Here is a 23,075-nt window from a genome sequence, read left to right on the forward strand (position 1 = left end):
GGAGCCCTCGTGGCCCCACAAAGTCAGGGGATGTGTCCGTTCATCTTCTCAGCCGCAATACCACATCCTCTTTTTTCCCTTCTTGCCTTCCTGCCTCCTCTCACTCTTCCACGATCTATCCTTTCTGAAGGCACTCTATTCAAAGTACTATATATATTTTTAAGGTCATGGTAAAAATTACAACAAAAAAGAAATACAGGCTAACTTGTCTCCTCCGATTTTCTGTGCTGGGCCAGAGGCTTACATGATTCATCCCCTCAAAAGAAATCTAACCTCATCTTATCACACCAGAGGCAAGGCGTCCTTCCTAAGTATCGGACCTGGAAACAAGTCGGTCTCAAGTTCTGCCTGGCTTGGCGTCTCATTCATCTTACCTCCTGCGTGGCCCTTTGGGGTTCCCAAAATGTAAACAGCGCTCTGGTTTGGGTTGTCAAGGAAACACCATGTATTATTATCAGACTCCTCCTTTATTTATTTTTTAAATGCTTTTTATTGATTTCAGAGAGGAAGGGAGAGGGAGAGAGAGAGGTAGAAACATCAGTGATGACAGAGAATCATGAATCGGCTGCCTCCTGCATGCCCCACACTGGGGATCAAGCCCACAACCTGGCATGTGCTCTTGACCAGGAATCGAACTGTGATCTCCTAGTTCATAGGCCGATGCTCAACCACTGAGCCACTTGGGCCAGGCTATACTGGCTTTTTAAAGTTACCTAGTTTTTGCCGAAACCGGTTTGGCTCAGTGGATAAAGCTGATGCCTGTGGACTGAAGGGTCCCAGGTTTGATTCCGATCAAGGGCATGTACCTTGGTTGCGGGCACATCCCCTGTGGGGAGTGTGCAGGAGGCGGCAGATGGATGTTTCTCTCTCATCGATGTTTCTAGCTGTCTATCCCTCTCCATTCCTCTCTGTAAAAAATCAATAAAATATATATTTTTTAAATAAACCTTTAAAAAAATAATAAATAAAGTTACCTAGTTTTTTTCTGTTAGACTCTGCATCTGATACCGAAGGTGCTGATCTTCCATTAACCTTCCTGTCTGCCGGGAATGGTTTCTTCCCATCCGGGCTGCCTCCTCCAGTGGCTTCAGTGAGCAGGAGGCAGGGGCGTGTCAGTCAGCGGCAGCTGTCACACAGCATGACAAGCAGCTCTGAAACCTCAGGACTCCCTCCCCCTGCAGATCCATCATCCTGGGTCGGCTGAGGGCTCCGTGCCTTCGTGTCACCCTAAAACGCAGGATGACAGGGGGGCCCACATTTCAAACACTACCGGTCACCTAGCCAGCGGGGAACGCTGCTCTGGACGAAACTGCACGGGCCACTAACTGCTCCAGGATGGACGTGGCACCCCTCACTTTTGCCCACCGTTCATAGCCAGCACTGGCCACAAGCCACACCTCCAAGCCAGGAGGGGCAAGGAGGAGCCAGGAGGGACCAGGAGGGGCCAGGAATTGCCAGGAGGAGCCAGGAGGGACCAGGAGGGGCCAGGAATTGCCAGGAGGAGCCGGGAGGGGCCAGGGGCCAGGAGGAGCCAGGAGGAGCCAGGAGGGGCCAGGAGGGGCCAGGAGGGGCCAGGAGGGGCCAGGAGGGGCCAGGAGGGGCCAGGAGTCCTGTCTAGCCTGGGGCTGGATGGGGAGGCTGGAACTAGCTGGTGGACGCCGGAGAGCACACAGGGACTCCACATATGCATTTGCCTTCCTCCACCTGTTTTAGAATTCCCTCGTCTTCCCTAGATTGTGGTTTCTCGGCCATGTTTCTACATTCCCCCACCATCAAATAAATCTCTGATTTCGGTTCTGCCCATGTCCAGATTTGAGGACATTACTACAGAAAAGCCCCTCTTTGGAGTGTTATCAACTAGAATTGTTCGTGTTGGCAACGAAAGGGACAGGAAGGAACTTGCCCACAGACTTTGATCTCACGGTCTCCCTTTTAGGTATTTCTGGTTTGCCTCCATTTTTTTTTTCCTTCCACTCTTTCACACTACTCTCCTGCTCAGTCTCTTTTATTGAAAATATAGAGATAGAGATAGAGATAGAGATAGAGATAGAGATAGAGATAGAGATAGAGATAGAGATAGAGATAGAGATAGAGATCTCCAACCCTTCATTTTCCCCTTTTCTTATTTAGTTCAATTGGCAAAATATTCTTTAAAAAATAAGATTTCTAACTGCTGGCTTGCCAAGCCCCACATCAGGTGAACGTGTATAGAGTGCCTATCTCAGGAACGACCGACTGTCCCAACAGCGACTCTCAGTCCTGTGAGCCCAGCCGGCTGCACAGACCCCAGAGGGATCAGTCCATGGCTGTGACCAAATCTTCCGTTTTGCTGTCTTCCCACTGCGGGAGGCCCCCTGCTGGTCCAGCCCCAGCACCCAGCGGTGTCCTTCTCCAAGCACCCACACCGTCCAGCATCCAGGGTGACGCTGGGTGCAGCGCTGTTCTCACTGCGTGTGGAAGCCGGGCTGCTCGCGACCCTGGCCTGTCAGGAGCCAGATCCCAACCGCCCCACGGACGGGGCCCTCCGCGGATGGAGACTGCATGACTGGGTGAAGCTGCCAGGTCTGGACCGCAGCCCCTAGGACGGGCTCTTCCCCGGGAAACCCTCAATCCCTCCACAGAGGTGCCCGCACAGCCCTGCCCATCTCCCCACACCCCTGACGCTGAGCCGGGTACCCAGCGGGACCTCTCTCTGCGTGATCAGCCACTCAAGGTGCAGCCCAACCAAAAGCTGCACCAAATCCAGAGGCTGCAGCGGGGCCCTGGCGCACGGACGCTGCAACGTGAGGGGACGCAGGTGACACGCGCGGACTCCGCCCCGACGACCCCGAGAGCAGCGCAGTGGCCTCGGGAGCCCACCCCGCACCCGCACCTCCCCATGCCCACCCGCCCTCGAGAGCCTGTGGGCGTGGTCTGCGCGTCGCCCCGCCCTCCCGCGCCGCCCAGCTCGCCCTCGCGAGGCTGCTGTGGGCGTGGCCTGATGATCGCCCCGCCCCTTAGCCTCGGCCCTCTGTCACCTGACCGCCCGCGTCTCACGTGACCGGCTCTGCGCCGCCATCTTGGATCTCCGGTGAGGAGCGGAAAAGCGGGGGAAAGAAGGCGCTGAGCTGGGAACGCGGCGGGAGAGGACGAGGGCGAGGGCGAGGGCACAGGGGCGCCCGCCCGGCCCCAAGAGGCCCGCGGAGCAGCAGCCGCCGCCCGACCGCAGGTACTGCGTCCCGAGGCCGCCCCTCGCCGCTGCGGGCGCCGCCGCCGGCCATGTGCGCCTCCCCGCGGGCCTCGCCGCCGCCCCCTGCGGTCCCCGTGCGCCCGCGACGAGGCCCGCGGCTGCCCCGCACCGCGCCCCCGCCGCCGGCCCGTCAGCACTGCAGGTGCAGAAACAGCCCGCGCAGCAGCCCAGCCGCCCCTGTCCCAGCCTCTCCGGCCGGGAGGAGAGCTCCCGCCTGTGAGTCGGGGGCGCCCGGGGAGCGGCTTGTGCGGCTGAGTGACAGGCCCGCCAGGCTGCCTCCGCGCCGGAAGCCGCCTCTGTGCCGGCGGGGCTGCGCTCGGCCCTCAGCCCGCATCTCTGTTACAGGCGGCCTCGGGGCTGTCGCCTCCCGCGCACTTTCTCTGTGGTTCTCCGCCGGGCCCCGCGCGTGCGTCACTGATTGCTGAGGGACCCCGGCCCCTCCTTTCCTTTCCCGGGGAACCCGTGTAGCGTTCCCTTCCCGGGGAGAGCAAACACTTTCTGCCCCTGCAGTGACCTTCGCCGTAAGGTGCATCCAGGTGAAACGAATAAGCACCCTTTGAACTTTCAGGTTCTTTCTAGATAGTGAAACCACCAGGCGCGGGGACACGTGGGAGCGGGGCTGGCCCTGCGTTCCCGGGGAGGTGGGTCCGTGGGTCCGGACACGGCCTCTCGCCTTGTGATGCTGCCTGCCCCTCAGCCCGCCTTGCTCGTGGAAGTGTTTGACGTGTGCAGAATCACCGTTATTAGATTGTTTTCAGTTAAGATTTAAAAAAAAAAAAACAGTATGCAAATCATCGTTCCTTATAAATTAGAAAGTGGTATCAGCAAAACCAATAGTATTTGGAGTCAATTAGATAAATTCGGAGCTAACGCATAAAATACACTAAAATTACGGGAGAAGTTTCCAGAGGTATTTTGTTATAACTTATACAAAGTCCTAAACTCTACTTATTAGATAAATTGTGTAAATGTGCATCCCATAATTGGGTTCTTTTTTTTGCCATAGAATATTGAGAAATGTCTCACTGCCCAAAAAAATCATTACTTTGTTTCTCCAAGTAAGAGAAATCTTTGATGCTACCTACTTTCCTTCTTGGCCACAGCTGGATGTTGAAGATTGAGGAACTATTCATTTCAGGAACTGATTTGAAAGACACTGGCGCTGCCACTTAGCAGCCATGTAACCTTTAAGTCACTTAAAGGGCACTACTGTTTCCTTATCTGTAACATCGCTAGACCCTCCCAAAGATCAAACTCGCTTACCTGGTTGATATAAAGTAGCAGTGAGAGGCTGTTTCTCTTCAATATCACTACTTACAAACTTTGTTCTCACTGAGCAATAAAAGGAAATTGGTGTATTGAGAAAGGATAGATTTGGAATCATATAGCCTTGGATTCCAATTCTTAAACCATTTATTACTTTATATCTGTGAGTCTCAGATTCCTCGTCTGCAAAAAAGAGATTAATAGTACCAGGGGCAGGATAGAAGAGGTCAACGGGGGGAAAGGAGAGACATATGTAATACTTTCAACAATAAAGATTTAAAAAGGAAAAAAAAAATTAACATTACCAGGAATTACATGAGTGATATACAGAATCTGCACAGACACTGTCAAGGGCAAGGACCCACCCCCCCCCCACCCCCCATTCATCTTCACGGTCTCATGTGACATGCTTGGCACATTATAGGTGCTCAGTAAATGTTAAATCTAAATGTTGATTGACGTTAGTTGGACCTGATGTTTTAATTGTAGCTGCCAAACTAGAATATTACCTCAGGCTAGATGCCAACTAAGGAATTTTATACTGGAAATTCATATACCTGTGATATTTATACTCAGTTTTTTCTTGGTAACAATAATTACATTGAACTAAGGAGATTTTAGTGCAAATAAGTTATAGCTGACTTTAGTAGGGTAAATCTATAAATGGGTAGCGTTTTGGGGTAATTTTTTACAGATAGTTTATAATTCAGGGACAGGAAAGTTCATCCAGCTCCGTGCTTTTGTTTTATATCTAAGGAATCTAAAACCCACAGAAACAGCCCTGGTGGTGGTGGGGGCGGGGCGGGCTTAGTTGGTTGGAGCGTCCTCCCATACACCAAAAAGGTTTGGGGTTCAATCCCCAGTCAGGGCACATACGGAAGGCATGTCTCTCTCTCTCTCTCCTCCCCTCTTCCCCCCCCCTCCCCTCCCCTCCCCTCCCCCCTCTTTAATATCAATAAAAAACATATCCTTGGGTGAGAATAAAAATAAAACCCACAGAAACTGACTTGCCTAAGGTCACACAGCTAACAGGTTATGTTTTGTATTTTAGAATTACAATAATCTAGAAGAATGGGAAATTGGCCATTACTTTTATAGCATAATTTTTTTCTAGTTGGAAAAGAGCAAATTCTTAGCCTTAAAGAAAAGGTTCTTTATAACATTGACTTGTCTTCGTACACACACAGGAAAGTTAACAGCCTTTCTCCATCCCATGGAGGCCCATGCGAATTGTTCAGCTTGATTTTACTTTGATTACCATACTGACTGCTATACCTGAAAGGAACTAATTAGATACATAAATAAACCAAATAGAAAATTACAAGGAAATAACGACAACCGCTAATTTGGCTCTTTTGTTTGAAAAAGATGTTAATTACAAGCTTTTGCCTGTGGAATAGTGTTGTCTGGGAAAGATTTGAGACTTAGTGGGAAAGGTGGTAGAACTATTCTGGTCTATTTGTTGTTGTTAATCCTCACCCAAGGATATTTTTTTTTTTTTTCATTGATTTCTAGAGCGTGAAAGGAAGAAAAGGAGGGAGAGGGAGAGAAACATTGATTTGTTGCCTCCTGCACTCACCCTGCTGGGGCTGGGGAACCTGCAACCCATGCCCTTGACTGGGAATCAAACCCGAGATCCTTCGGTCCACAGGCTGATGCTCTGACCACTGAGAAAACCCTGCCAGGGCTATTCACTTATTTGTAACAATTTGATGTATTTGGTCTCATGTTATGTCTGAAGGCTGCAAACAAGAAACCCCTTTGGCTGAGACCTCTAGTCTTTCCTCCTCCCAGTAAGTCTTCCGAGTCAACCATGCTGGCCTTTTCACCAGCCCCTGGATGACATGCTTATTCTCACTGCTGAAAATGTGATGTTATGGCTGCTGTCATTGTCAGTCTCACCCTTGTGTCAACAGAGTCCCAAGAAAGCGAATGGCACCCTCAACGTTGGATAATTCAAGGAGGATGTATTTACAAAGGTGCTCATAGTCCAGGTGAGGGGCTTGGGTAGGCAAACCCCGGGGATAGCACGGTGATCTGGAGCAGGTCAGGAGCAGGGAGAGGGGCTAGAACCAGGAGTGTCCTGTAGAGCAGCCTGCCTGGAGGGACACAGCCCGTTCAAGGTCACCTGGAGGGAGGAGGCCAGGGAAATGAGGATCTTGATGTTACTCTGCTGCCTCCTGACCTCCTGGCATGGCTCCCCGTTGATATAACTCCCCAGCAACCAGAGGACAGGGGTCCTGGTGATGTGCTCCCTCCTGGGACAGGCCTGGAGGGCCGACGGTGACATCGTTTGGAATTCAGTGTATATCTTACCTCTTCACGGAGCCTTTGCTTACCTCTCTAGACCGAAGGAGCGCTTCATTCTCTTGTTAGGGTTTAGTCATTGGCTGTTTCTGACGATTTTACCTTGTGTACTGTCGCAATTTTTAAAAGCTGTTAATTCTTTTAAATTTCTAACCAGGTTTGTCTTATTCTCTCAACTCAGTTTTAAACTGTGAGAATTGTAAATTTAATTTTTTTTTTCATTCTTCCTGGTGCTTTGCTTGGTGCCTTGCACATATGAATGTTTTCTATAACTTTTTATATTAAAAATTTAAGCATTACACAAGTAGAATAGTATAATGAGCCCCTACTTGCTCACCTCTCCAGTTACAAAATCTGCCAGTCTCCTTTAACCCTCTCTCTCCCACCAGCCTCCCACCAGGGTAACGTTTTCCATAGCTGCTTTTACATCGAGCTCTTGGAGACCATGCATAGTATGCAGATTAGCACAGTCCATGTTGCTATTAAGCCACTAGCATTGTCTTTGTTGTCCTTATTTTCATCTCTTATTATTCAAATAAATTTTACTTCACTTGACTTGCAGTCCCATATACTTATGCACATTGGTGGCCTAAGTCAGTGGTCGGCAAACTCATTAGTCAACAGAGCCAAATATCAACAGTACAACGATTGAAATTTCTTTTGAGAGGCAAATTTTTTAAACTTAAACTTCTTCTAACGCCACTTCTTCAACATAGACTCGCCCAGGCCGTGGTATTTTGTGGAAGAGCCACACTCAAGGGGCCAAAGAGCCGCGTGTGGCTCGCGAGCTGCAGTTTGCTGATCACGGGCCTAAGTGAACTCTCTGTGAAAATTTAGAGTTGGCCTTACGGTCAACTTAACTCTCTGTAGACTTTATTACCGGCTGTTATCTAATCTGATTAGCAGAGACTTTGTTCTACTGAGACTTAACTTTTGCATTGATTTTTGTAAGTGTCCCCAAACTGGTTTTTCAGGTATTTCTCGGTGTATTTGATGTTATCCTGTCTGTTTTAGAGATGCCATTTCTGTACTTATCCCCAACATGTGCAGCCTCTGCAGTGAGACACGTAAATGCCCAGGGAGATGGGGCACCTGCTACAGGTTTCCCTGAGCACACGGCTTTCCACGTGAGTCTCTTGTCAGATTGTTTTGTAATGTGTTTTGCTTGTGGTGAGATAACTCCTCCTCCTCTTCATTGCACAGGGAGCAGTTGGCGTGCTCTGCCCCCCTCCTGTCATGTCAAGGAGTGAAGAGGGACAGCCTGTGGGTGTGCAAAGCTAGCCTCCAGGTTATCAGTCAGCTTGCTGAGGTCACATTTCCTGGGAAGGAGGCCTTAGGTCTGCAGTAGAGTCCCACGTCTGTGCAAGAAATTGAATGTTCCTGGTTTCCTATCATTAGTTTGTATTTAACAATAGAAGAAATAAAGCCTGAGAACGGCCCAGAAGGGGAATCCGTAGTCATGTGAGGAGCCACAGCTCCCTTGACCTAAACGTGGAATTCACAGGCAGCAAAGTGACTTAGAAAGTCACCCAGGGTTTTTCTAGAGGAACAGATTGTTCTCTCAATCACTGGTCCCTCTTAGTGATTGAGGCTGAGTGTAAAGACTTCAGACACTTGTTCTTTCTGCCTGAGAAAGACTTTGTAAGGGAATACAGATGGTCCTCAGACAGGATTTTTCTACTTCATGATGGTGCAAAAGCTGTATGTTTGGTAGACACCATACTTTGAGTTTTGATCTTTTCCTGGGCTGGTAATATGTGTATGAAAGATACTCTGACTCTGGACAGTGGCAGCCCCCGGCCAGTCACAGTCTTGAAGGTCAGCATCCCAGACTCCGCAGTATAGCATGGAGTGTGATTTTTGACTAGTAAGTCAACGAGCATCTCTCGTCTTTTGGGAGGTAATACACTCAGGTTGTTCAGGGGGGAGAGTGGCTACAGGGCCACAGGCCCCGGATTGCTGGGTGGTCATCCCTGTTGTCACGGCTGGAGCGCATCTCAGTTGTGAGTGTGGTCAGTCGGGAAGAGGGTGGGGGCAAAGGGCACCAGAGAAGCCAGGGGTAAAATGTTTGTACTTCTGCCTGATGTGGGCCCAGATGGGAAGTTAGTGTGCCTGAGAGCAGGAAGTACGGAGCACCCTGACTGCTGTGAGTGGGTAGGGGGGACCGTGCTGAGCCATCTGAGCACGGTGGGGTCTGGTGGGAGTTTGGGTACAGTCCTAGCAGGGGCCACGATTCAACTTCTGAAATAAGAGTTCAGAGCCTGTGACGGGGGTATGGTCTTTGGTCTACAGCAGGGGTCCTCAAACTTTTTAAACGGGGGCAGTTCACTGTCCCTCAGACCATTGGAGGGCCGGACTATAGTTTAAAAAAAAACTATGAACAAATTCCTATGCACACTGCACATATCTTATTTTGAAGTAAAAAAACAAAACGGCAAAAACACCCGCATGTGGCCTGCGGGCTGTAGTTTGAGGACGCCTGGTCTACAGATAGGGCCACTAAAACTTTTGTTGGAGTTTATTGAATGTTGTGAGATTCCAAAACGCACCTGAAATGTGGAAGAACAAAACTTGTTGCTGGAAAAAAGAAAAGCCTAAACCTAAAAAATGAGATCCAAGTCGACAAATAATCTCACTTTAAGCCAAAGGAAGTGTTTGAAATGACGTAGGTGCTGTCAGGAAGCAGTGTTTAAGATTAGGCTGAAAGAGATTGTGTTTTCTATTGAGTGACTTCCTTGGCCAGACCATCTCTTCCTAAGGACCCGTGCATATGTGGACAACTAGGATGTCAATTGCTTCCGTCTTCGATGGCCCTTTCCTTTCAGGGGAAAGAAAGTAACATGTATGGGTGATAGCTGACCACTAATATGAGCTCTGGAAAACCCACAGCGTCGTTTGTGGTTTATCTTCGGGAAGATGAAGGAAGTAGAAGGAGGAACTGGACTATTGCTTTTCTTTAGTTTCGTTGCATAGTACTTCTCAGAGTTCACTGTGTCCTTCCCGATAAGTTAATTACATATTTTCACAATTCCAAAGGCTTGCAGAGAAGAAAAACTACAATTATATTTGGTGTAAGAAGTTGCATCAGTCATGTATCGGCTCTAGGGATGGTATTTCATAGTAAGTTAAGGTGGTTCTGCCCTGGGAATGGCTGTGTTCGTTCAACCAGTTGTGACCTGGTGTCTCTCTGTGGTCTGTCCTCCTTTCTAGATATGGAAGTGAGCAGCAGCGTCGCCATGTTGGTGCCAGACATTGGGGAACAGGAAGCTATATTGACGGCCGACACTGTCATCAGTTCTTCACTGGAAATTGATGGACAAAGTTCAGCTAAAGCAGATCCATTAATCCATGTTATCCAGAAGTTGAGCAAGATAGTGGAACATGAAAAGTCACAAAAATGTCTTTTGATTGGGAAGAAGCGCTCACGTTCCAGTGCTGGGACGAGCACTCCTGAAGCCCAGGAGCTCGGGGAGATTCCAGCGAAAGGAGCCCCGCCCCCTGTGGCTGACATCAGAAGGGCCGAGCCGGCACAGATCCCTTCCAGCCCGGACCCTCTCACCCAGAACGATGGGAAGGCTATGTCTTACCAGTGCAGCCTTTGCAAGTTCCTGTCCCCGTCTTTTTCTGTGCTCAAGGACCACATCAAGCAGCACGGCCAGCAGAACGAAGTGATCCTGATGTGCTCCGAGTGCCACGTTACCTCCAAAAGCCAAGAGGAGCTAGAAGCCCATGTGGTGAATGACCACGAAAACTATGCCAACGGCCCCGTTCAGCCCAAAGCCGAACCGTGCGTGAGCCCCTCCAACTCTGTGTGTCTGAGACCCACAGAGCGGAAGCGCGAAGGCACTCCCGACCTCTCTGTTAGCGTGCGTGGTCCACAGACACACGTCGTCCCCGCCGCATCTGAGAAGGACAGGGGGAGGAGGAAGTGGTATGCCTACGAACAGTACGGCATGTACCGGTGCTTATTTTGTAGCTACACGTGTGGGCAGCAGCGAATGTTGAAGACACACGCTTGGAAGCATGCCGGGGAGGTGGACTGCTCCTACCCGATATTTGAAAATGAGAATGAGCCCCTGGGCTTGCTGGGCTCCTCGGTGGCGGCTGCGCCCGGCGGGGTTGACGCCGTGGTCATCGCTATCGGAGAGAATGAGCTGAGCATCCACAACGGGCCGGCGGTACAGGTACAGATTTGCAGCTCAGAGCCTCTGTCCTCGGCGTCGGCCCTGCCTGGTGCAGAACGAGACACGGGTCTCCGCGGGTCGGTGGCCCTTGGGCCTAATGAGGAGGACGTGTTGGAGGTGATCTCCGATGTGGAGGAGAGTCTGATGGCTGATAGCCTCCTCTCGTCGGCACAGAAGATAATCAGCAGCAGCCCCAACAAGAAAGGCCACGTGAACGTGATAGTGGAGCGTCTGCCCAGCGCCGAGGAGACCGTGTCGCAGAAGCCTTTCCTCGTGAACGCTGCGCTGGAGGAGGGGAGCCTCCCGGCCCCTCCAGGGCCCCCGGCAGGCTGTGAGGGGAGAGAGGAGGCCTATCATGCCGATCAGTGTACCGTCGATATCGGGGGGCTGATCATAGGCTGGAGCAACACAGAGAAGAAGGAGAGCGAGCTGATCCATCAGGGACTGGCCCCTGATGAGAACGCCCCCCCGGGCCGAAGGAGGACGAATTCCGAGTCCCTTAGGCTGCACTCGCTGGCGGCAGAAGCCCTGGTCACAATGCCCATCAGAGCTGCCGAGCTCACGAGAGCCAACCTTGGGCACTACGGGAACGTCAACCTCTTAGACCCAGACACTGGGCAGAGGCAGGTGGATAGCACCTTGGCAGCCTATTCTAAAATGATGTCACCCCTTAAAAACTCTTCAAATGGATTAACGAGTTTTAACCAAAGCAGCTGCCCCTTGGTGGCACTCCCAGAGGGCAGGCAGGAGCTGTCTGACGGGCAGGTGAAGACGGGCATCAGCGTGTCCTTGCTTACTGTCATTGAGAAGCTGCGGGAAAGGACGGACCAGAACGCCTCGGACGAGGACATCCTGAAGGAGCTGCAGGACAACGCCCAGTGCCAGCCCAGCGGCGAGGCCGGCCTGTCGGGTGGCGGCGTGGTGGAGTACATCCCCAACGCCGAGCGGCCCTATCGCTGCCGCCTCTGCCACTACGCGAGCGGGAACAAGGGCTACATCAAGCAGCACTTGCGGGTCCACCGGCAGAGGCAGCCCTACCAGTGTCCCATCTGTGAGCACGTGGCCGACAGCAGCAAGGAGCTGGAGAGCCACATGATCCACCACTGCAAGGCCCGGCTGTACCAGTGCAAGCGCTGCGCCGAGGCCTTCCATTATAAGGTACGCGGCCCCAGGTGCTCTGGGGAACCCAGACTCAGAGCAGGGACAGGTGTGGTGGGTACAGTCCACCCACATTTGGTCAATCAGGAAACAGACCCAAGAAGGTTTGGTAGTTGGCCCAGACGATGGGGAGTGAAATCGGGGTCATCGGGACTTCTGGGGTAGGACTCTCCCTGGCCGCCTCTGGCCTTAGTGTTTTATTGTCTCTTCAGAATGTGTGGCTTTTACAGTGCAAGGGTATGTGCAGCGGGGGACAGCATGCATACACACAAATGCACAGATGTAACCCACATCAGCAACGCACGGCCCCGAAATGCAAGTCGTTCCCTCCACGGCTGCACAGCCAGCCCACAGTGACTTGTTTCATTGCAGAAGGAAGAATGGGCTGGATGAGACAGTGCCGTGGACGTAGAGCCACGTATTAGCTGTATGGGCAGTTTGAGGAACTTTCAAGGTCACTTTGACTATGTGACTTTCACCTTATGTGCGACCTTGAAGCCAACAACCAGCGTGAAATGCTGTTTTTGTAAAGGAAACTTGCATTCTTTGGATCAGTGATTTAGGACTTTTTTTCTTCGATATGCCAGTTGCCGGAGGAAGTATTTTTTGCTATCCTAAAGGGCCCACTGGGAAACAGGGACGTGGACTTTCTCTCTGGCGACCCAGGGGTGGCTGGTAGTGAGATGGTTCAGGAAGGAAAGGCCTTTGAGGGAGATTCCACTCCACTCAGATTGCCCTCCTGGAATCTGGAATGGCTTCGGCCACTGGACACGGAAGGGTGGGGGGGTGGCGGGGAGCAGTCCCAGCGGTGCCTGCAGCAACTATGCTCTTGATTCGCAGTGGCTGGTGGGATTTCTTTCTGTGAAAGCGCTGACTCTGGGAGCCCTCCAGCCCTCTCCCTGGGCCTGTCCATGGGGTGAGTGTGCACACACCACGCCAGAACCCAGGACAGAACCTGGAGAGAACTGCCTTCGTGGTGCTCCCCCAGGGCAGTTCTTCCATAAACTGCCAAAGGCTCAGATAATGATGGGGCACATTTGCTTTTGAAGCATTGGTGGTGTGTTCTAGGTTCCAGGCCATGGAAGCACGGCTCCTGGAACTGCAATGAGTTCATTAGGAATTGCTGTTCATTTCTCTCGTGTCCAGAGTCAGCTGAGGAGCCATGAGAGAGAGCAGCACAGCCTTCCAGATCCCCTGTCAGTCGCGGCTTCTGCTGAGCCCAGGATTCCCAGGGACACCGCTGAGGCGAAGTGTGCCCAGGAAGGTAGGTGTGCATTCCCACACGGGCTGCACGGCTCGCATCCCAGGTGAGAAGCGCCCTGAGCAGTCTGTCCGGTGGGGGGTTTTCAGGACTAAAGCTGAATCTGTCCTCCTCTGTTTTGCACTGTGGGTTCTGGTCTCCTCCTGGGGACACTCTGAGTCCTGAACGAAGTACTGTGAGTCAGTCCTCAGCTTCACCTTGTAGGGAGCTCTGACACTGACATTTCTGCTGTCCTGTAAGAGCCAGAGGCGGCATGAACCCTCGGTGCCAGGCCCGTGAGCCAGGGAAGCTGCAGCGAAGCAGCAGCCTGCCCCTCCCCCAGCCCAGCTGACCCGCGAGAACAGCTCACAGATGGCAGCCCCCACCCCAGACTCTGAGGCCCCTGCTGTGATCTTATCGTAACCAAGGTTGCTGCCAGATGTCACCTGCACTCTCTTTCAAACACGGCACCAGATCTCTTATGTATGCGTCAGGTACCGCTCAGTCAAGGCTCGGCTAATAGGAATATTAGCATCAAAAGATTTCACTCGTGCCCCATGAAAAGGCGGTGCCACATCCGGAGAATCTGGGCTAACGCGTGCTGAGCTGCGCTTCCCTGCGTCAGCTCGCTTAAATTGATAAACTCCCAGTGTCTTGAGTGTGGTGCATCGTGTTTATGGGAAATAAAACATATTGGGGTGACTTTCCTTTTTAGATTTCCTAAGAATTAAAGTTAGAAACAATTGCAGAGTAAAATGTTTTCCTGTAATGTTCATCACATTATACCCCAGCACGCATAACCGACGCGGGAATGTTTCTGAGAGAACTGCGCTGACACCCGCATCCCCTGTCAAGCAGCTGTCACCCCTGCAAACGTCTCCCAGACAAAAGGAGTTTATGACAGAGCATCTGCCTCTGCAGAGATGGCTGAGCTAGACAGTTTGCTTCCTTTCTGCAGAATAGCCGGGTGCTCCTCTCCCTTTACACATTATGCTCCGCATCCCTGTGAAGGAGCCTTAAAACATTTGATAGCTTTGGGCCGTGAATCCCTAATGGCGGGATAAAGTCAGGCCTGCTCAGGGGCACCGCCTGCGGTGAGCACAGGGCTGGAATATGTCCTTTCAGGCAGTCATCTCACTATCCACATGGGCCGTTAACAAGTTAAAACTCACAATTTTAATGGAAAGATTTAACATGTGAGCTCAAAATTAAAGTAACCAGTTTATTATTGTATGACGAGCTGTCCAACATTAGTGTCTCTGCCACATTCCATCTTGTAGCCCTGGGTCGAGGGTGGATTTCACATGCAGGCCATGCCTTCCCCACCCGGCCCACTCACCCGTTTTTGTCATCAGAGAGTGACAGTTCAGATGACGGACAACCTCCTGGGCGCTTTATTCATTCAGCGTTGAGCTTTCAAAATCTGGTCGTCAAACCAAAGAACAAGTTCCTAGCTCACAGAGAAGGGAAAGATGAGTCATTGGCATTCACTGAAACTTTAACCGCTTCGTGATCTCACTGAAGAAGAGGGAGGCATGTGCCCTGTGGTCCGTCTCTGCCCGTTAGGACGGCACGGGCACCTCAGGGCACGTTTCAGCTCAGAGGCACAGGGCCACGGAACTTGGGACGTGTGTGCTGCCCAAGTCAGGACCATTCTGGGCTGGCCCTGGTGCTGGGTGCACAGTAAAGGCGGCAGCGCCGTTGAGGAGCCCAGTGACCAAGACAGATGGTGCTCCACCAGAGCCTCGGGCAGAGCACCTCCATGTGTGCTTCCTTGTGAGATTTAAGTAAACTGTTCTTTGTTGCAAACCTGCAATTTGCCAAGCCCTGGGGAGTCGCTGTAAACACAGCAGGCAGGTTCCTGCCCGCAAGGAGTTAGCAGCTAGGATACATCAGAGACTTCACAGGAACCTACAGATGCGGCAGAGGAAGAACACAGTGCCCCCCGGCGTGCTGACCGCACTGGAATCCTCTGGTCGCTCCGTTTTGTAGATAAGAAAGCCAAGTCCCCCAGAGGGGAGATAATTTGCCTGTGATCACACGGTGCTGCTGGCAGCAAAGATGAAGCCCAAGGTCTTGAGTTGAAACCCAGTACCTTCTCCCTGGAAACAGCTGCTCAAGGTGGCACAGCCTCCCGTTCTGTGTGCAGGCACCTTTTCGTGGTTTTTTTATTCGTTGTGATTGGTCTGCAATACTGCTCACACAGAGCTATGACCCGACATCCCAGGCTTTGTTTTTCAGGGATTTTTTTAAACTACATTTGGAGCAGTGCCCTTTATAATCAAGTCCAAATTTTTAACCTACCAATTGAGAGTAATACTTAGATTATAATCATGATTAGTGTGCCTATTTAATGTAATAGATTTATGCCGGGATATTAGGACATTTTGTTCTGTCTGGCAAACGTAGGTACTAGCAAAAGAAAATACCCATTTTGTTTTGTTAAAATTTAGTGTGGATTTGCTTTTGTACCTGCGTTTCACCTCCCTGTGCTGTGGCGTGTTGTCTCTAAGTTTCCTCCCGCTCTGCCCTCTTCGGTGGCCGTGCTTGCTTTGTTCTGAGAATAGAGCAGTCAGGATGTGGATGGCTGTGGACTTGGTGCTCACAGAGTAAACAAGGGTTGGGCATCTTCAGGAGCAGTTTCCATTGCTCACATCACTCAGCCGTGTCCAGGCTTTCTGGGCTCAGCAGCCCAGCCCTGTTGCACGGTGGCCTATGGATTCAGAGAGCTGCATATTCACGTTGGTTATAACCTTTGTCCTCGGACCTGCCAGAGTGCTGGATGTCACTAGTGGCACAGCGTTATCTGGCATGTAATAGCAGACAGTTGCTTTTCCCTGGTTGTTGCATTGACAGCTGACAGTCATAAACAGAGGAAACCCACAACTGAAAAAGCACTAAGCTGTTTGTATTCCTATTCCGTTTGTTACAGATACTTTGTAGCCACACTTTAGATTATTGGATTCTGATACTAAATTATAGCTTGTTGGCAAATCGTTGTTTCCGTAAGACAATGTATCCATGTTAATTAGACTAATACCTTTCACATTAACTGTGTATCTCTGGTTAATTCAGCTGCTAGTAGTCAGCGGGCACTGGCATCAATTCCATTCTTTTAGAATTTTGTGCAAGGTTATGTAGAGACCAACCCAATGTATCTATGTCTCCCAGTCAGGTGATGTTCACTTTATATCTGCTGGTGGTCCAGGTACAGGTGCCCTGTGAGCCATTTTCTGACTTGTTAACTTGATCTGGAGAGAGCCTGGATGGAGGTATTAGTACTGCTGGTGTCAATGCTCATTGACAGTGGGATGTAAGTGCTGCCATTTGACTCTAATGAAAGCCTGTCACTAAAACTCTGAAATGCCTTGTCCAGAGAATAAGTCTTCAGTCCAGAAACAGTACAGATGCGACGTGTGTGATTACACAAGTACAACATACGTTGGTGTCAGAAACCACAGACGGACCCACAACTCGGACAAGCCGTACAGGTGAGTGTGATGACCCTGGTTCTAATGCTTGTGCTCAGCACTTTGTAATGAAGAAAAAAGTAGAAGTTATTAAACACTCACACACTTGTTTGAACACAGGTTAGACGCTAAGCAGCGTTCACAGGTGGTGTTCAGTTGGTTAAAGACTCTGAGTTCTAAGCTGGAGTCCTGGCCCGTAGCCTTTGTCTGGTTGGAATGAGGGATGATGCCTGTGGCTGTCAGTACCAGGTTCCAGTTTCATAGAATCGTCAGATAACAGTGTTCAGTTATTTGGGCCCTGAGTATTCCAGCAGAAAAGTCTGAACACTTAAAAGCAATAAAATTCCCTGTGAAAGATTCTGTTTTTGGAAATTAATCTGTCATGTGTAGAACAAGATCATTTTATTACTTGGTTTTCCATCGAGGCTAATTCTAGTAGTTTTCAGGAAATAGCAGCATTCTCAGTTGATGGAGATACGCTGGCAGATAGAAGTCATGACTCCTAAGTAAATTGGCCTCTTGAGCATAAACCGCTGCTTTCGTAGTCAGCTTGTCCTGCTGGCGGCCGGAGGAACCCGGTTCCCACCCCAGCGAGGCTGGCAGGACAGGGAGTGCCGGGCCTGGGCTCGCCCTCTCACCCAAGGACACTTGTTTCATGTGCCAGCGCTCCCCTGGGTCCTGGGTGCAGCACGGGTGAGTGTGGGCAGGTCTGTGTGACATCTCAGAGAAACCTGACAGAACATGCCTTGCAAGGCCCTGCTTTCATCCTGCGGCGGGGGCTCCCTCTACAGACATGGTTTCCTCCCGCTGCAGGTGCTCTCTGTGCGGGTACGTGTGCAGCCACCCGCCTTCCCTGAAGTCGCACATGTGGAAGCACGCCAGCGACCGCAACTACAACTACGAACAGGTGAACAAGGCCATCAATGACGCCATCTCCCAGAGCAGCAGGTACGGACCCCACGCGGCCTGCGCTGTCACGTGTAAGTTCAAGCCCTGCATTCTAACCCACTCACGGTTTGGTGCTTTGTTTGGCTTTAAGGGTTCTAGGGAAGTCCCCTGGAAAGACTCTGTTAAACAGCAGTGAAGAAGGAGCTGACCCCCCCACTGGGGGTGTGGACACTGTGGTGTCGTCCTCGGAGCCGGCTCCCCAGGCTCCCACCGAGCGCGAGAAACTGAGCCCCGCAAGTAACTCCTCGTGTCGCTCAGACAAGAACCCCGGGGCGGCCCCCCCAGGGATGGAGTACTGCGTCTTACTCTTCTGCTGCTGTATCTGTGGTTTCGAATCTACCAGCAAAGAAAACCTGTTGGATCACATGAAGGAGCACGAGGGTGAGATTGTCAACATCATCCTGAACAAGGAGCCTGGCGCAGCTCTCAACACGAGCTAGACACCACGGGCCTGCGTCTCACCTCCTCAGACGCCCGACAGACACACGAGGGGGGATGACAGGTGTGACTTTGGAACCAAATGTGTAATGTAATCAAAGGAATTCCAAATGGATGAGCAGCAATAATATTTAAGTATTCTGAGTGAGGGGAAATGGGTTGGGGAGGAAGCAAAGATGTGACCCTGTATTAACCCTCTGTTACCTCTTGTTAGTGTTGAGTGTATTTATTACTAAAAGCTTATTACGTGTAGAAATGCAAACAGAAGAGCTAAGAAAGGGTTTTTCAGGAACTGTCCTAAAACTATTGCTATAAAAGCGACACAGTCTCAAGCAGGGCTTGGTTTTCTTCCTTTGCAGCAAGATAGCGGCTCTGCAGGGAGGGCTTCCTAGCGTTCTACCTGAGTCTTCCCAGCAGAGAGGAAGTGTCAGATACTCGGTCTCAGATACGTTGCTTTACTCTTTCAAAAAAAGGAAAGAAAGGAGACCTCTGAATCTACACCTAGATTATAAATAGGCATTTAAGGAGTAAATGTCTTAAATTTACAGGGTTTCCTATGGGCACCAGACTCAGTCGGACCTTGGGGTTCCTAACACTGTCTCAGCCCAGGGCAGGTGCTCCCCAGAGGTTCCGTTCGGGATCTGACAGGTGACCACAGGGTCTTGGCAGTTACACAGCCATCTGCCCCTCTTCTGAACCAGTCCGAGAGTTTAGCTGGAAGAGTCTATTTAAACAACAAAGTATACAGATTTGCACTTGATCATCAGGCCTTGGAAGTAGTTTGATCTCTCTCTCTCTTTTTTTTTTTTTAATAGTTTGATCTCTTCAATAAAAATCATTTGGGGGAAGAAGGGTGAGATCCAGAATCTGTTAAAATGAGGGCTTTGAGATTTTACTTCCCTGGAGTTCATTGATTTAGTTACACTTAGCATAAGAGAGGTGACCACATGTGGCTAAAATATGAAAATTCGGGTTGTTTATAAAGCTTTTAATAACAAATAACATTTGGCAAGTCTGCAGGGTTTCTCCTTTCTAGGAAATTCCTCCCGTCGGCTTTTGCTTTAGAGTGCACCGTCGAATAGATGTGACTTCTCATTTTTTTACACGTTTTGTATTAATGCGTTCTCCAGAGTCGAGAGGACAGGGGGTTTTGTTTTTGCATTGGTAGTTGGGTCATTTCTTACGCCTTGTTTCGTTGAAGGAAACTGTGCCCACAGTCGGAGGCGGGTCGTGCGGGCCGCCTCCTGGTGCTCTTCCTGAACGGCTCCTGCCCTGGCGCCGATCAGCGGGGAATGGGGAAGACAGGTTTTGATGTGATGCTCTAGGGACACATTTTAGGAAAGAAAGCTCTTCCCAAAGGGACGAGTTCACGTTTCTAAGGTAGCATTAGGAACTATTTAATGGGGCCAGGCATCATTTCATTTTCATGATGACGTAAACACACAGAATGGATCGAAACTGCAGCATTTTAGTTTAGGTAGCTATAAGTTATTTATGAAAGTTACTCCATTCCTGATATGTGGATTTTACAAAGATAAAACAAATTTATATATTGTAAATTATATTCCCCAAGTCCACTGCCTGTGGATTTATGTTCATTTCCTCCTGTTTTCAGAATTAAAACAATTTCATTTCATTTCTAATTCAAATATTTTAAATAGTTCCATTATTATCACTTACATTGTTACCACTCAGTCCACTCTTCCATTGCTTGTAGCTATGGCCCGGTATTTCTTTACAAAAATCTCTGATTCTGAAAATTAACAACCTTCGAAGAATTTTGTTTTATATATTTTCCTTGGCTTTAATTTTATGTAATCATTTGGAAAATATGAATATCCAAAAAAATCCCAACAATTTCAACAGTGAATTTTTGAACTATCTTTCTTCATTTCCTTAAACCACTTCCATTGATTGTTACTTAAATTTTTCATTTGGAATCATGGATTTAAAGTATCCCTAGCTCATGGGATAAAAACTAGCCCAAAAGTTCGAAGTCTTTTAATGTTCATCTGGCCTAGACAATCCTCAAAAGCTCTCTCCTGGCCTGTAGGGGGAACCACATACCCAAGGCATTCTCCTTACCGGTTTGTGGCCAGCCTTAAATAACTCTCCCAAAGACAATTGAGTATTTCTAAAGACTAAACATGCGGTGGTAATTGAGGAAGAGATAGGTATTAAAGTAACCAGCAGGAGTCCCCTTTCTAGGAGTAACATTTTATTTACTGGCTCTGACCTGTTGCCGTACAGAATCTTTTGTTCTCCACTCTGAACACTTGATAATTCTAGGAGTTAATAGTGAAAATAGTTTTTCAAATAAACTTACTGGATAAGGCAGAGGTGGGGAGGGGAAGGTGATGCATGTGCCCATGATAAGGAACACTTTTCAGGGCTCCACTGTTTCCTCTCTTTCTCGAATAATCCAGAACACACTGGCCAGGCTCCGAAGTGCCAACACTCCGGTGATCGGGAGGCACCACGTGGTAGTGACACTTGTACAGCCTTCGCCCAGGTCTTTCATCCTGTTGGAGGTGGCTGTCGGTGGCCGGGTGTTGTTTCTCTTTCCTCACAGAGCAGGGGGGGCATTCACGTTTACATTGTATCTCCTGCAGTGTATGAGGCCTGGCAAAGAGGAGCAGACTGCCCTGGTGAGACTCAGTATATTTTCAGTTTTCATAGCCACTTATTTAACCTTTTTTTATTGTACAGCAAGGTGCTCTAAGTCATATTCTATAAAATATATTTAATAGAAACTTGAGTTTGCTATTCAAGGACATGAAGACATGTATTTTTTTAAGAAATGAGTATTGTGTAACACTATAGCATTGCTTCTGTAGCCAAAGTCTGAACATTTCTGAAACACTGACATGGGAAGACTACAGTTCATCCTGACAATGTGTAAAATGGGATGGTTTGCATTTTGTGAAATTATCCTGCACAGCGAGCTGCATGCCTTAATGCCCGAAACTCCAGGGTTGTGTTCACGGCAGAACAGCTTGCCCGCTCACCAGTGAGGCAGAGCTGCCGTGCGCCAGCTGCCTTCGGGAATACTGTACAATGTTAGAATAATTTATTTTGCTTTATAGGAATTTGTCATGTATTGACTTTAATATTGTATTTTGGTAATAAACTTTTTGTTAAAAACACTTGCCTCAAGGCTTTATTAGCAAAAGGTTATATCTGTACTTACCTTGGAAATACTGATTTGATCGCTTAGAAAGTTAGGTTTAGATAATGAACTTCCCAAGGAGTCAGCTAAGGCTTAGGATCGCCCTCTGGTAACTCCTCCACCTAATGCTGACTAGCACCAAACGATTGTGAAAACTCAGCCCATTTGGAAGCCTTTTCCTCGCTACACGTTCCTTCTGTCTTCCAGGTCACATCCTCCTATGCTTTACATTCTCATGCAAAGTTCCAGACTAGCTCTGTGCATGGCAGTTACGTTCCTGGTGGAAGGCCAACACGACGTGTGTGCCACAATGGCCATGGTGTGGTCCACACCAGTTGTTTCCTCATGTTGGATTTGCTGTGTGGGGACGTGAAGCGAACGTCATGACTGTCACTGGTCTGGTTGTCTATTTGTGCCCGAGTATCCTGGGCCGCCTTCTCTTAACACACTGTGGACCAGTAGTTCTATTGCTAGCTTTACCCAGTGGCCAGATAAGTTTCTATTGAACAAGTACAAAAACCACTTTACATAAATGTTAAAGGCACGCTTTAAAATTAAATACCCATTGCATTTTGAATAGCCCATTGTTATTACACGTTCTTACAAGCTAATATCTTTTTATTAAAGTATGATACTTTTGTTTTTACAAACACTGTAATATGAAGCGAGAATTCTCGTGATCCGTCTACAATGTGTTAACATGTCTGAGGCCAAACGTTCCCTCACAATAGCTGTGACCCCTCATCCTGCCTCCCTAGAGGCCACAGCTATGTCCCCTCTCTTTCCAGAACCAAACTCCACTCTGCACTAAGCTCCAGCTTCCCTGTAGAAAGCCCAGCACAGAGGGTGCAGTGTGGGAGCCATCCTGATACTTGGCCATTGAGCACAGATGCCACTGGTGTGCCGTACGTGTGCAAGACACCGGTTTCAAAGACTCGGTACAAAAAAATGGGCGGTATCAATAGTTTTTTTATATTGGTTACATGTTAAAATGATGACATTTTGGATTAAATGTCATTAAAATTTACTTCACCTCTTTTTATCTTTTTAATGTGCCGACTAGAAAGTTTTGCACACCTGGCTCACGTTGAGTTGCTGGTGGACACCTGTACAGAAGACGGATTACATGACAGCCCTGTGTCAAACCTCGCCCTCCTCCACTTTTGTAGGTAACATTTCATTGGAACGCAGCCACGCCCCTGGCTTACATGTTGCCTGTGGCTATTCTCAAGTGAGGGCAGCAGCATGGAGAACTTGTGACAGATGGTACAGCCCACAAGGCCCACATTAGTCCCGTAGGAAAAGTATGCTCTGTGCTTTAAGCTCCCAGAGAGAAAAGCTTTTTTTTTTTTAATGTTTTTATTGATTTCCAAGAGGAAGGGAGAGGGAGAGCTAGAAACATGAATCATTGATCAGCTGCCTCCTGCACACCCCTTACTAGGGATCAAGCCTGCAACCCAGGCATGTGCCCTTGACCAGAATAGAACCCAGGACCCTTCAGGTGGACCCTTCAGTCCCACTTCAGGACTAAAATATTTAGGTATTTTTATAAAGTGCTCCTGGTCTAGAGGCCTTATCCATAACTCATAGCTCACTGCGTCGTCATTGCTGCTATGAAAAACCAAACAACTTGTTTAAAATTACCGCACAATTAAAGACTAAGTAA

General features: G+C 49.2%; 1 protein-coding gene across 8 annotated transcripts; it reads left to right on the forward strand.

The window, feature by feature from the left end:
* Positions 1–3,064: 3,064 nt before the first annotated feature.
* On the forward strand, positions 3,065–21,386 carry ZNF507 (zinc finger protein 507). 8 transcript variants are annotated; one of them, XM_079800144.1, is made up of 8 exons: positions 3,080–3,208; positions 6,412–6,489; positions 7,817–7,929; positions 10,013–12,144; positions 13,291–13,408; positions 16,761–16,875; positions 17,668–17,802; positions 17,894–21,386. In XM_079800144.1, the coding sequence occupies exons 4-8, from the start codon at positions 10,015–10,017 to the stop codon at positions 18,240–18,242; spliced, it is 2,847 nt and encodes a 948-aa protein (XP_079656270.1). In that variant the 5' UTR covers positions 3,080–3,208; positions 6,412–6,489; positions 7,817–7,929; positions 10,013–10,014; the 3' UTR covers positions 18,243–21,386. The 8 variants fall into 8 exon arrangements, with proteins under 8 accessions (XP_079656273.1, XP_079656274.1, XP_079656270.1 ...); XM_079800146.1 differs by having other exon boundaries at positions 7,853–7,929; XM_079800143.1 differs by having other exon boundaries at positions 3,081–3,445.
* The last annotated feature ends 1,689 nt before the right edge of the window (positions 21,387–23,075 follow it).

The sequence above is a fragment of the Cnephaeus nilssonii genome (genome assembly GCF_951640355.1).
Source record: "Cnephaeus nilssonii genome assembly, chromosome: 20".
NCBI classification, from domain to species: Eukaryota; Metazoa; Chordata; class Mammalia; order Chiroptera; family Vespertilionidae; genus Cnephaeus; species Cnephaeus nilssonii.